Below are 15,156 nucleotides of genomic sequence, written 5' to 3'. Positions count from 1 at the left end.
TGAAAAAAGTCAGTTGCATCTGTACTCAAAGATGCCATTTAGTGTAACATCGATTTGTTTTAAAATAGTGATCCAAATCCAGCTGTACATGGCAGAACACACAAAGAGTTGGAAGATTGCTGGGTATCAAAAAATATGTGAGCATTCACAGAGAAGGATACTCAGAAAACACACTGAAATAAAACAGGAAATTAAGCATTTTAAGCATTTAAAATATATGTTATGCTTAATTTCCCAGTCATGAATACTAGAGAATTAATATTTGAATTATTATGAATTATTATCTATGCATGTTAAATGCATACTTAAATACATAGTATAGTTTATGAAATGAATAAATGCAATTTAAAATGCATGCAAGTTTTAGTAGAACTTGTAGAACTACAATTTTTGTAGTCTGTAAGGCGAAAGTAGTTAATGAGTACTGCAGAGATTTGGAGAAGATGGAAGAATTTTCCTATAGTTATAAGCTGCTCTGGAGCTGTAAATTCTGTCGCTGACCATGCTGCAAAGCTTTTGCATGGTGAAGGAAACCCAGTTTAGCTAAGTCATTGAAACAAAAGAACAGTCTGTGCATGCCTATTTTAGCCGAAGGTTTTTTACATGATGACATATTATGTAAACTAACTTTTCAGATGAACTTATTTTGTATTTGAGTGAAAATCCTGCTGTTCAGGACTGGTGTGAACCACTGTGTCTTTCAAGTTGGCCCCTGTAAAAGCGTGAATTTTGTTCACTGCACTGCTGAGCTTTTGACCTGCAGGACAAAACTGGTTCTGCAACTTGACTGACAAAACGTAAGAACTTTGCAGTTATGGGTTTGGGCACCTACACAACCCTTAGGGTCCATGCTGAGCTTCTTTTCAGTTAGTTTTCTTCTTTCTGCCCATTTTTCTCTGCATCTTTTAGAAATAATAAATGCATTTCTTTTGTACAAAAGTCATGGGTTTATGATGTCTCCACATCTGATTGAAGAGATGTATCAAATATATCACAGATTGATAAATATGTAGAAAAATCAGTGGCCACACCTTACAAGACACATGCCACACTGTTGGGAGCTTCCATCCTTCATCTTTCTGTTCCAAAGCCCCTGCGCAGACAATGAAAATTATGATACAGCTTCTTTCCCTCATAGCAATTTCTGAAGATTAATGCCATCTTAGGATGTGCTTGAGTACTATTCTAACAATGAGTGTTCAGGAAAAAACTTGGAATAAAACTGGTAATTTTCTTTCTAGGGCTGTGTTTAATGAGTGAAGTATAAACAAGGTCCAGTATACCCAGTGACTGATGAGGTTTTGGCAAAACATACTGGTGATTAGTGATTTTCACTGTCCATTTTATTTATGGGCAGTGGAAAAATAGTGGCCACGCTGTTCATCTAATGTCCATGTCACTGTCAATAATATAAGGAAGGTTGATTTCTTTCCTCATGCTGCCATAGCCTTCCTCTTTCCCTAGGGTTGATGTAGAAGTCACCTTTACTCACCTCTTGTGGTTGTTTCTGAAGATGTACATAAAACAAATTGAAATATCTTGATGAAAATCATCTGAGAAATGAGCATTTGCTATGCATTATTTTTTATGCTGTTTTCTTTAAAAATATCTGCAGACCTTAATAATTTCTGAAGTACATATTAAACCAACAAGTACATGATTTGCCAGTGTTTCTTGAAGTATTTGGTTAATCATCTTCACACAGGAGACATCAAAACCCAAAGTATGCTCTCTTTTCTGAATGATTAAGCCAAGCTTCCCATAACATTTCACTAGAAAGTAGGGCCATGACAGACTGCTAACAACAAAGTGAAATCTGCTGTGAAAAAAACCCCAGAAAAAATGGAAAAAGGAGAAAACGACCCTAAAGATGTGCAAAGAAAAGAAAAAGCCAAGATGCAACTCAAAAGAAATATAGGTTATTTTGACGGGGTAAGTTTTATTGTAGGATCAATTGTTGGAGCAGGGATCTTCGTGTCTCCCACAGGGGTGTTAAAACATTCCTTACTCAATGTTGGCATTGCACTAACGATCTGGACTGCATCTGGGCTGGTTTCTCTGATGGGTGCCCTCTGCTATGCGGAGCTGGGGACCGCTCTGCCCTTCTCCGGAGGAGAATACAGCCATATTAAAAGAGGCCTTGGATCCCTACCCGCCTTCGTGTTTATCTGGACATCAACGTTTACCAAGCCAGCATCAAATGCTGCTCGAGCCTTGCTGTTTGCTGAATACGCCACCCAGCCCTTCTATGGCATTTGCCCTGCACCAGATGTGCTGAAGAAATGCTTGGCCTTGGCCGTTCTCTGGTCCCTGGGGATTTTGAATGGCCTCAGTGTCAAAATGGCTGCGTGGGTGCAGACAATTTTCACTCTGCTGAAGATGATGGCCTTGTCTGTGATTGCTGTCGGTGGCATAGTTTTCCTTGTTGCCAGGCAAAAGGAGAGTCTGGCCAGGTTTGAGGACATGTTCGGCTCAGAGATCCCCAACGCCTCACAGGTTGCTGAAGCCTTCTTCCAGGGACTGTACGCATATGGAGGCTGGTGGTCCCTCAATTACATGGCAGGTATTCTGCTGCTCTTCTTTAGGTTTAGTTCTGCTGCTCTCATTCTTGTGTTCCTCAGCTTGTTTTGGGAGAACTTGTCTCTGCTTCAAGACCACAGGGTCCTTCATGTTTTACATGGGTCTTGTGTTTGTTGGGGCTGGTACAAGAGGCGTTGTTCCTCTCTAGGGAAGATTCCTGCTTTTTGTGCAGAATCAAGCTGACATTTCCAGGGGCGTTCAAAAGAATCAAAATAGTTAATTTAAAATATGCATAAAAAGAATTTTTCACACCTTAAAAATTTGCATTTTGTCTTTCTCAGTGTCCATTCACTGTATTTTTAGGAAAGTACTGAGTTATCCATGCCAAACTATGTGTGCATAGATAATTTCTATTTAAATATCTGTGCCTTAATCTGAGGTTATGCAGCTGGTTTGTACATGGACAGATTAATTTTGAATTTTCTTAGAATGTAGTAATTTTATGGGATGTATTTTCTTGGGAAAACAGACTTTTGAAGTCTAACAAAAGGTGAAGACAGATCCAAGGAAAGTCATATAAAATTTTTCATAGAACTTGTTCTCCGACATTCAAAAGGTTTTTGCATATCTATTCACTCACCCTATTCTGTATCTGATGACGTGGCAGTAATACATGAGCATTTTTTCATGAAAGCTACAGAGATGGTGTTCATGATGTTAGTTAAATTATTGGTGTTTTATAGTATCATCAGATTAATCGAATTACATTGTAAGCAAATGGATATTGCTGTTATATTTTTAACCATTCGCATCCATTGACCTCGATCATGTAAAATATTAAATAAACTGAATGTGTTAAATGCATAACACAAAGTTCAGTGGTGAGGACAGTGTGAAAATTTGGTTAATGTTTAAAAAACTGACTATTATCTTTATAATCCAGGTACTCCAGCTTTAAAAATAGGCTGTAATTTAAAAAAAAAGTAATATAAATCAAGAAAGTATGGTTTTCCTCAAAGGTGAGCTCTTTGCTTTGTAAGCCTGAGAAAGTACAAGACTTATGGTAAAATACTGATTTATTTTCTGATCAGTTAGCAGTACTAATAAATGCCATACACTGGGCAGCACAGCTGTTTAGACAGATGTAACCTATGCAACAGTTCTGAACAAAACTGAGTTTCCTATTCTTCAACAATTACTTCATTTCTGTGAGCTTCAGCTGATAGATCAGGTGCCAGCTGGATGGCAAGACTGCAGCAAGGAACAAAATGAATGGAAAGATAAATTTAAATTGGCAAATTTGGTGATTATCCTCTTCTGAGCTCAAAATTACTAAGTATATTTCTTACATTTGAAATAAATCCCAAATTCTCTGATAGTATCTGAATTCCAGTGTTGTGGTCCTTCAGTCCTGTCTCTGTGCACTACAGCCAGCACAGGGATCATGGCTCAAGGCTGATGTCCTGAGCAGAAGACAGAAATCAAATGTGAAGGAGAAAATGGATTTCTGTCTCCTAAAAAGAGTTTAAATAAGATGTACATTTGACTTTTCACTTCTCTCTTGTTAGTTATTTGCTGGTAATACTCAGGAAATTGTCTGTAAATGCTGAGGGAAGTGGGAAATGGGGAGGGAACAAGACAAAGGAGTGAAAGAGATGAAAAAGAACCTTTTTGATTGAGATGAGGGTGATTGAAATTAGGGTTCTGGAAACCAGCTCCATTTTTTGCTGGGACTATGACAGGCTCAGGAATGTGTGCCAGTGCCTGAGTTGTTCACTTGCAAAATTTGGGGTTTTTTTCTTGTTTGGTAAGAGTAATTCTAAGCTATCAGGCTTAGCACTAAACAATTTTCCTTCACCGTCTTTGCACTGGAAAAGACAATAATCATCAGAATCCATCTGGAAATTGCCCCCTTTTAAAGCCACTGCATTATTGCTCTTATGTCTATACCTTCAGTCTTTTCTGTTACTTTTTCTGTATTTTTTGATATAATAGCAAAGAGAAAGGTTTTGAGTAGGAATAGGCAAATATGCTCAGTAAGTTACAGATCAGGACTCATGAAGTGATGTAAGAATACATAATGTGACTTTGGAGTTTCATTTTTAAGCTAATGATTTTCAAGTAAGGCTACTTGAAAATTTCCTACCAAATCAGTTTTCTAATGTAAGTCAGATACGTGCTTAATCAAATAAAAGGGAAATTATCACTCCTCTTGTAATCTTTTTTAATCAATCAGCTGTTCATCCAGCCCTCCTTCCAAACAGTTAAAAAATAGATAAATAAAAATAATTTTTTTAAGGTTTTCTGATATTAACCTATTTGAGAACCAGTGCAGGGCTTCACAAGCAGAGAATTTAGCAGCCATGATTAGGGATTGGGACAGGACTTTGGTATCAGTCTTATCAAACTCTGCACAGCTTCACCACTGAAAAACTTTTGCAGAAGCTACATTGTTTGCTTCATTTGTTGTTTTAAATTGTACTTTTCAGAGGAGATGAAAAGCCCCAGCAGAAATATCCCCTTAACTGTGATGACTGCTGTTCCTGCAGTAATTGTTTTTTATTTACTGGTGAACATCTCATATCTGACTGTCCTCACACCTAAGGAAATTGTCTCCTCAGGTATGTATTTAATATTTTTTTAATTAAAAAGGAGTGGACATTAGCATATCCATCTGATGTCAGTGTCCTGGGTTACTTCTGCTCACGTAACTTCACAGTCCAGAAATTTGGGTTCATTTTTTTTTTTAACAGAGAATTCTTCCTTAATTTTACTCTATGACACAAGTTGGACTGAATGCTGGCAGATTGTTGAAATTGTTGGCTTTTCCCTACACTGTCTGTAAAAGAAATCAGAACTGTATAAAAACCTGGAAAATAAGGTGAATGTCAGGTCCCAAGTACAGAGATGACCTTTGTTTTCCTGTAGTTTAAATCTTCACTCCTCCTTCTTTCCCTACCTCATGGAGTCTCAGGCTAAAGCCATTACTCTTTAGTAGGTGGACAAGTCTAACATGTTCAGGAGTATAGAAAAGACTATGGACACAAAAATGTAGCCATTTTGGGTGTGTATTATTCATGATAAATATTGTGATTCCTTAGAAGAGCCTATACAAAAGGCCAGTGTATGTAAACTCTGTCTCAGATCCTGTACCAATAAGCTGCCCATGAAAGCTCCAAGGGGAACTGTATTTCTTCTTGATTGTCCAAGCAGCACATTTTAAATCCCACTGTAATGAGACTGAGCTGTCAGACCTTGCCTACAGGTGTGACAGAATCCATACCTCATTTGGATGGATCAATTATTTTTTTTCCTATGGAAAAAGCTCACTAATATAAATGGGAACAGTGTAGCTGTCACTCAGTAACCTCATATTATCGCTCAGCCAGTGTCAGGCCATCTGCTGGGAGAGATGGATCATTTGCATGCTACAATGAAGGAGGCAGCAAATACCAGACTATCCATGAATAGCAGCTGCCAGCTGGCATGACCAGCTCCATGCATACCAGGGGAACTGTGTTTATCCAGCTGAGAAGATAGCCCTAAAATTATAGCACTCTTTTAAACATTGCTTGTTCATGTTCCTTCACTTTTTTTTTTTTTTTTGAGGAGGGGGGCACTGTTTTCCCCATCTCTAATAACTTCCTGTGCTGCAAGATGTGTGTTCCTCATGGCATTTGGTTATAGACCCACTAAATATTGTCCTCGTAACAATATCAGCTATAGCTAATATCCTAGCAGTATTGAATATCTCTTGTTCAGAAACAATCTTTCACATTTCCCAGTTCCACCCAAAGCAAAATCTCATTAATAGCACATTTGTTGACCCATCTCTGAACGTAGATGTGCTCCTGTTGGCAGTTTCCTGTAACAACAGATCGTGTCACCACTGTGGTCACGCCAGGGACCAACGAGTTAATTTTCTTTCCTTGCCCACGTGTGTGTTTGTGATGCAGGATGTGAGATGCAGCTCACTCCTGCTGGGAAGTCCATGACTGTGGTATTGGCCCCAGCAGGTTTCCCTGACTTGCTCTGGCAGGCAGCACTCCTTCTTGCTGTCATGCTTAGTTCCTGAATTAAATACCCTTAGGATTGGATTTGTGTTTGGCTACTGCAACAAAAAAGCAGGCATTTCTGGTAAATAATAGGTGTTTCTTTTATTTTAAGTTTTGTTCCTGTTGAGTCTGTCGGTTATTCAGAACATGATACTTGTAGTACACTAATTCTTTGCTTTCTTGCAGTTGCTGTGGCAGTCACTTGGGCTGATCGAGCGATCCCCTCTGTTGCCTGGATCATTCCTCTCTCTGTTGCTGTCTCAATATTTGGTGCCCTCAACAGCAGCATGTTCACACTCGGTCGATTAAGTTATGCTGGAAGTCAGTCAGGACATTTACCTGTTTTAATATCCATGCTTAATGTCCACTCCTGTACTCCAGCACCAGCCATGATTTTTTCAACCACCATTGCATCCATTTTTATCATCCCCTCTGACCTTATTACATTAACAAATTACTTTGGATTTTCTGCCTGGCTTATGATTGGACTGACTTGTGCAAGCCTGATTGTACTTCGATACCGGGAACCTCATCTACATCGACCATACAAAGTAAATGGGTCTAAGTTACAAAATATTTTTATAGATTTTTTTGAGTCATGGGTAGCATGCAAAAGTTACAGAAGAAGTGCAGATTCAAAGTGGATAGTCACAAAAATACAAATAATAATGCTTAGAGCCTTATTTGAAAATTTTGTTTCACTATAAAAAGAAGAGAAACAAACAGATAGTCTCTGCACCAGAGAACTTGCAGTTGAAAACAGGAGATGGTTCTTTGCAGAATGGGGGAGACTTTCAAACAAGGTGGTACCATACCAGTGTGGAGCAGGAACAAGAACAGTATAGGACCCATTGCCATTCACAATTAAGCTTTGATCTGCTCTCACTTTTCCTGACACAATCAGAGGCATTAAGGATAGGTTGAATTTCCTCTTACTCTAGCAGTCAGAAAGCTGGTTTAGAAGTATATGCTTGTTGTGAAGGCTTCTAGGCACCCAGCCCTGAGTGTCCTATAGGAATCCACAATATCATATGTGAACAAATGGATTTCCAGTACTGCCTATCTCTCCCCCTTGACAATAGAAGGAGCCTAAACAAATATTTTAAAAAAGATTCCTCTCTTACAGGCAATTTGAGTCAGATGACTCTTGTCCTGGGTGAATTTATAGCAGCGTGAAAAATGGTATTCTACTGGGGAAAAGAACACATTGTTACTCTTATGAATGAAGCATAAAATCACAGTTGGTTCATTTATTTCCTAAACCACTTTTTTTCTTTCTCTTATAGGTGTTTTTACCTGTTCCATTTGTGATGGTGGCAATGTCTTTCTTCCTAGTTCTAGCTCCCATAGTCTGGTCTCCAAACCTGCAATATGTTTATGCTTTCCTGTTTATGCTGGGAAGTGTTATTGTTTATCTGCCTTTTATACATTTTAAATTGCATTTTGCATTTCTTGATAAAATTACTTGCCACTTACAGCTCCTGTTAGAAGTCTGTCCTGCTGATGAATCTGCTAAGGGCAAATGTGAGTAATGGCAGATATTTAATCCCAGTACAACTAAGAGCCAACAGCAGATTTTGTTTAACTGAGACTGTAAACAGTACAACTTAGCTGTTGATGTTATACATAGGTGTGCATGCATGCATATACATATATAGGTGTATACACATATATTGCAAACTTGCACATACATGTATGTATAGGCACAGAATCACATAATGAACTAGGTTGGAAAAGACCTTTGATACCATCAAGTCCAACCTATGACCTAACACCTCCTCACCAACTAAACCATGGCATTAGCATAAAAGTTAATATGTATGTGTTTTTGTGTCTGTTTGTATAAATACATAAATTATATATATATATACATAAATTAATTTAATAGGTGCAAAGGATCTCTCTTAAACTTGCAAAATCTGTAAAATGTTCTTTCTTGCTCCTGAGAACACAGTTAAAAGTTGTGTATAGTCTTGTAATAATAGATATAAGACTCAATCACAGCACAAATAGTTATCAATATTATCCTACAATAAGTGAATAAATACACACTAAATAGCATCATTATAGAAATGCACTTTTGGACTTTGAGCTAAATTGTCTGGATTATTCTTAGTTTGCAGTAGCTCATTGATTAGATCTGCTGGTTTTAAAGGCTTTACATTTCTTTTCATATGCTACCTTTTTTGGCATGAATTTCTTTTTAATAAAAACCTTTGAAGAATATCATGAAAGTGACTGAGATCTTTTTATATCTTAAGAAAACTGTATATGGCACATCTCAGCTATTTTAGAACAACACATACAAATTCAAGGTGAAATCTTACAAAGCATCAAGTAAGGCAATAAGAATTATTTATCTCTTTCATTACAGAAATAAAAACTAAAGAGATGTGGATTCCTTTACTAAATTGTTTACATCTTAGCATTAATATTACTTTACTCCTTGATTTCTTTTCGGTGTTATTGAGAAGTAAGAGCTTTTTCAGGCCTCCTTCCATCCATTTTTATTTTGTTTATGAAAGCAAGATAAATTAATTTTTTTTCTTCGGATGTTTGGGCCATATTAAATTCACGGAATATTTAATCTTAAAAACAAATTACCAGTACATAAGAAACATCATGTATGTAGGTGATTAATCTATTAAGATATGCTTCTTTTTTTATAATTAAATGGAATTACAAATATAAAGTGATTTTCCAAATCTGTCAAAGAAAGCTCAGCAACACAACCAGTAGATGGCCCCAGCCTAACATGGCTCTTCCCCTGTGATCTCTGGTTTGATGGATGTTATATTGGTGAAACTGTCTTACAGGGCATTATATTATAACACAGTTGAATGAAAAAAATCTTTCTACAATATTCAATTCAATGATATATAAAAATTTTAGAGATCAGAATGATAGAGGAAGAATTATTCATAGCTACCCAAAGTCTAGGGTGCCCATCAGTAAAGCCAGGAATCAACTGAAGGTTTAAACGGATTTGACTTTGCACTGGAATGAGCCCCCAGATGAAAACAAATACATGTAGAAAGTGGCTTTTCTCAAGGTGATAATGCACACAGAATGAAAATTTGAAGAAAAATTTGTACCTTTTAAAATGCTGTATGAAGAAAAGTTCATACAAGGGAGGAGTGCAGTGTATACAGCTGAGCTGAAGACTGGATCCAGCTGAAAGCAAGAAAGGAATCAATGTTTAATTTCACTTCATAGTGCTATTGGAAAAACATTTCTCTTGCTATTTAAATTGAAAAATCACAAAACTCATCAACATTGTAGAGGAGTAGTATTTTAAGAACTGAATTGTAAAAGGAAGAAAGGATTTTACTGTGACCAAAGCAACCATCAGTGATTTGTACATGCAGGCGTGGCAGTGCCACAGATTTGCAACTGAGCTTGAGCAAGTAATTTATTTAAACCTATTTAAATATGTAAAAGAAAAGTGGAAGTCATAAGGAAAAAAAGTGTATATAACAATAATACTGTGTTGTAGACCAGATGATTAGGAAAAGCAAGCATCAGGGCGAAGTTGCTCAATTGGGTGTGTTATTTCCATGTAATTTCTTGTCAGTGTGTCAATTCTCTGTTTAATTCCATAATGAGTTGGGTACCTACTGATTATATATGTCAGGGTATGTTTGGGTAATTGGAGCATGTATTCGTTAAAGATACAAACTTCAAATATAGAGGTGTAGCAGTTTCAACAAGTCAAGGAACTCAAAAGTCCCAGTGAAATGTAATATGAAATAAACTGCATTTATATATTTTTCTGGAATGTGAAGTAGATAGTTTTTATTTTAACAAAAATCTAGGAAATGGCACATAAGCTGGCATGTACAAGATGAGATGATTTAGAATAGCTCAGAATTAAAAATGTCTGTGCAAACTTAAGCCCCTCTGCAAAGGCACCTTTCAATGGCCTTGCTTTATCAGATCAGAGTGTTATTTCTATATACCCTTACCTCATTTATGGGATAGAATGGATGGTGCCAAATAATTCACTATAATTTTCTTCCCATTTCAACATGTGATCTTGCATTTTGTTTATCACTGTCTGCTCAAATGCTGATCTTGATAGACACTGTTGATTTCTTACAGACTTTGCTATGGTGTTCCTCATGACAGCACCTAAGCACTTCACAAACAACCACTGGTTTCTCTTGACTCTCATGAGCTGTGTCAGTGGTATCATCTTTGCTTGCTGAAAGTAAGTTAAGCTGATGTGCAGGTTGTACAACAAATCCGTTTTGTGATGTTCTCTGTGATCCTTCAAATCACATCAAATACCTCGGTGGAGAACCATTGATGGAGATTCAAGTCCAAGTATGGATGTTTCTTTATCTTTGGAAGCAGGGCAAAGAGTCAGAGAATTGCTGAACATACATCTGGTATGGCTGTTCAGACACTATATACAGATTTCCATTTCTATTCATTCCAGCTTTTAGATGGAAATGAAGTATGGCCAAAATTGCTCACTTACTTTGGATGCCTAAGATGGGGTACCTTGGAGCTGATTTTTCATAGTAATTAGTAAGTTCAGACTGCCTATAGTCCCCTGGAATTAAGTTCTAAGAATTCTACAAAAAGGAAAGAAGGGCAAATTATCACAGTCACTTTGGTTTAGATGAATAGCTGGTATCCTTTAGCCCAACTTCTGACTAACTGTGGGTAGCTGCAATTGCTTTAAGACCTACAGTCTACTAAATGTTAAATTACAATGATGAGATTTTAAAATTCCACAAATCAAATAGGGACAATTTAAAATTTGGTATAGAAAATGAGGAAAACAGAATTAATTACAATTTTGAAAAATTATGATGTAAATGATTCCAGTATGGCCATAGAATTTTATAGAAAAAGAGCAGTGTGTATGCTGGGCAATACTCAAATTCCTAAATCCAGCAACTGTTCTGCAAGTGCTACATCATTCACTACATCAAATTCCTCTTCTACAGCAAATGAGGGATTGGCTGCCTCACATTTAGCATCTTCTTCAACAAATGTTGACTTATTCCCACATCCATGAGAGACAGGGTTTTGTCAAAAAGAAGACTCTCATTAAATGACTCCCGTTGGAAAGAGACTCGCATAGCTGAGCTGAATTAGCATTATAAAAGCAATTCCAGATATGATATTGCCCATGTCCTGAATATGAGTCACTGATGTTCTCTTAATGCAGCCTTTCTTTTGCCTGAGTGTTTTAGAATGCTAAATCACAAAGAAGAAAATACAATAATAAATTTATAAAGATTTCTTATTGTTGCTGGATCATTCCACATCTCCAAGCAGTAAGCATAAAGGAAAAGAATTCAAATTTATAACTCATGTTAGCTACTCTGGCCAAGAGCAATTCAATATTTTAACATTACAGCTTGTTTCAGTTGGTCTCAGCTGCTGTCCTACTTGAATATATCTCAGAAAATGCTATATGGAAGTGCGACTGTTTTATTACTAGACTATATCAGACATTTATTCAAATTTTTAATTTTTTTTAATCTTTGACTTCATAATTCTTTTAGGCTTATGCATACTTGCATGTTTAAGAACTTTAACCTTACAACAAGATAGAATGTGGATAACTTTTTATTAATACTGTACTGACTAGTCCATTTTGACATGTAACCTCCCTATCTGTTTTTCTAGGTTTCTAACACAGTATTTGTATGTATGTCTGCTTTACCTTTTTTTTTGTCCTTTATCTCCTTAAAAAGACAACGTAAAATACAAAGATTATCAGTGTTATTTTAAAAATTACTTGTAGTTACACGTCATGCTAATTCCATGTGTGCTGACTGCTTTACAAAATAAAAAAAATCACTGTGAGGCAAACCCTAGCACAGAAGAAATAAAACCCCCAGTAATTATTTGTTTTACTTCCCTTTTCATGGTTAGTGTTAACAGTGATTCCAATAAAAAGGTAGTCAGCTAATAATGAACAGCTGTATGTGGTTTTTTGTGCTCTGATGTGGTGATATTTGGTTGGAACCTCTGGGTTACATGGGGGAGGATGTATGAGGAGCTGCCTGTAGCTGTAAAGCCGTGAGTGGTTCAGACTTCCTATGGGGAATTATAAGAGAGAATTAGGTTGTGAGCTGTAAAACCTGCCTGCAGAGGCACATGGCAGCACAAAGAAGCACATGGCAGCACAGAGAGGCTTGTGTCCACCAGACCCTGGGGGGAGGAGGTGTCACACAGCAGACCCCTACGGTGAGGAGCCTGCAGGGAGCTGACAGACAAGCGAATAGTGAGTGACCACCCCATAAAAGGACATTGAGAAAGCGTGTTGCTGATGTGGCAACATGGGATAGGTCACACCATATAAAGAAATACTGTGCCTTAGAAAAGTGTATAAAACCAACTTTCTCCTTTGAATAAACGAATCAGATTCCCTGCTGGTCTGGGTCTGAGATTCAATTGCCGACAAATGGTGCCCCCTGTGAGGAATTTATTATACGCCTATCTGTTCGTCTGTCGGTGAGCCCCATGGGACTTGAAGTGCTGCTGCAAGAAGCAGGAATGCTGGCCAGTGATAATCCCTACAAGTTGTAGGTGAGCTATGGGGGACATAGGGGATGGAGTATCTCAGGAACAGAACATCCCAGAGACGTTAAAACAACATTTTAAAGAAACATGGCAGGAAAGTTGAGTCTACAGATTTGAACAGACTCTTGTTCTGTGCAAAGAACTGTGATTCATCTTTAGATAGGACATGTGGCCATGCAGCACTGACAAAGCTTTTGTGTCCATGGAGGACAGTGTGCAAGGTGCTCATAGCGCATGTGGCACCCAGAGAGCAAAGAAAGACACTTGTGCCACCACGGCAGCTGTGCTGAGCCCTTCTGTGCCGCCAGTGAGGGACCGTAAGTCTGTCAGTGCTGTAGGAGGAGAACCAGAAGATGGCCCGTCGTCCCCCGACCCATTTGACCCTGGAGGGAAGCCGGACAGTACTACAGAAAAGCACGTGCCACCCTGCGCCTTGCGGCATCAGCTGGAGCCGGGTCGCGGTGAGTGGCTGGAGCCGGGAAGTCCCATCCTGGTAGCATGTTCCCTCTCTGTCCCCTGCGAAAGTGCAGCAGTGGCAGATGCAGCAAGGGGGAAAGCAAGCGCGCGACGCCGGGGAGCACATGCTGGCCAGCGCATGCGCGGTGTGGTGCCGGCGAGCACATGGCAGAGCTGCGCCGCGGCGGTGAGCGCATGGCGGGGAGCCATAGTGGCGAGCACATGGCAAAGCCACGCTGCAGCCTCCCCCACACCGCCGACAGGAGGGATCAGAGCTGGTGGTGCCGCTGCTTTGCTCAGCGCATGGTGGGGGCCGCGAGTGGCTCTCTGCATGTGAGAAGTGAGGAGACGGGCCGGCACACCTCTGCCGGCTGCTGGACCCACACTGCCGTGCGACCGGCAGGACCCGTGCAAGCCAGCGGGGGCCGCACCGTTATAGCCAAGGCTCCTGTTCCTTGCAGACTCTCGGGAGCTGATACTGCGCTGGAAAAAAAAGACTAAGTGGACTCATGGCCCCTTCCTCTGGCGGGGGGTGGGGGGGGGGTGGGCTGCAGCATACAGCATTTGCACCAGCTTGTGCGAGAATGGCTGCAAGCTAAGTGTCTTGCTCCTGCAGCTGGCCCATAGAACTCTTCTGTTTTCGTTATCCAAAATGTTGACCCTATCTCAAAGATTGCTTTTTTACCACACCACCTTGTGACCCCCGTGCATTGTTCTGATTGCTTTTTGTGATAGATAATAATTATAATTTGTAAGCTATTTTTTAAAGCAGGAATTAAGCTTGTTACATTTTAAAACCTCTTAGAGTGTTCATGTTAATGTAATTGTAATTTTCCAAGACCTAAATTTATATATATTCTGTGAAACAATGAAGTACTTAAGCAATTAATGATATTACCTTGCTTGTTTTTACTCAGTGCACACTTGATGTTGTATTAGATGTATTATTTTACTGTTCATATTAAGAAAACTGCATGTTATGTTACACATTTTCCTGAATTTAGTAAGTTGAAAAATGTTCGTGTTACATATTGTTAGAACAGAAAAGGCGGAATGCAGAGATGGGGTGTGCCCCCCGCCAAAGACTAAAAAAGTTTATATGTTCTTAATTTTTCAATCGCATTCAAAATGATCACAAGATATTAATAAAGTTTTTAAGCAATTTTATAAGTATTTTAGGGAAACCCTCTCAGATGAGGCTTGAAGCTCTGGCCAAACCCTAGCCCTGGCTGACTGGAGATTATACCATCAAACCCAAGTGTTTCTGCCCTAAAAGTGTAATCAAGTAATTTTGACTTGCTAATTTGATTTTAAAAAAGCTGGACCCTCTTTCAAAGTAAACTTGAAAGTCTTGCCTAGGAAAGACTTTCGAAGTCTTCACTGTGAAACAGGACCTTCCAGCAGTTGCAAACTCCGAGTGATGGTAAAAGTTTTAGACAACTTTACATTGTTTCTCAAAGTTCTACCTGTTCAATCACTGTCATAATTCTTCATTGTATAAAACAAAAAAGGGGGAATTATGGGGAATTATAAGAGAGAATTAGGTTGTGAGCTGTAAAACCTGCCTGCAGAGGCACAT

The 15,156-nt window shown here is 38.7% G+C and overlaps 1 protein-coding gene across 1 annotated transcript; it reads left to right on the top strand.

The window, feature by feature from the left end:
• The first annotated feature begins 334 nt into the window (after positions 1-334).
• Positions 335-8,845, top strand: SLC7A13 (solute carrier family 7 member 13). Its single transcript, XM_042036148.1, has 4 exons — positions 335-2,563; positions 5,010-5,141; positions 6,762-7,126; positions 7,862-8,845. Exons 1-4 carry the CDS (start codon positions 1,843-1,845, stop codon positions 8,105-8,107), a joined length of 1,464 nt encoding a protein of 487 aa, XP_041892082.1. The 5' UTR covers positions 335-1,842; the 3' UTR covers positions 8,108-8,845.
• The last annotated feature ends 6,311 nt before the right edge of the window (positions 8,846-15,156 follow it).

Source organism: Corvus kubaryi, unplaced genomic scaffold, assembly GCF_017639235.1.
Source record: "Corvus kubaryi isolate FWS band 111438036 unplaced genomic scaffold, C.kubaryi_AGA036_p1.0 37385, whole genome shotgun sequence".
NCBI classification, from domain to species: domain Eukaryota; kingdom Metazoa; phylum Chordata; class Aves; order Passeriformes; family Corvidae; genus Corvus; species Corvus kubaryi.
Note: the sequence above shows the minus strand (reverse complement) of the source record. Positions and strands in the feature narration are given on the sequence as shown.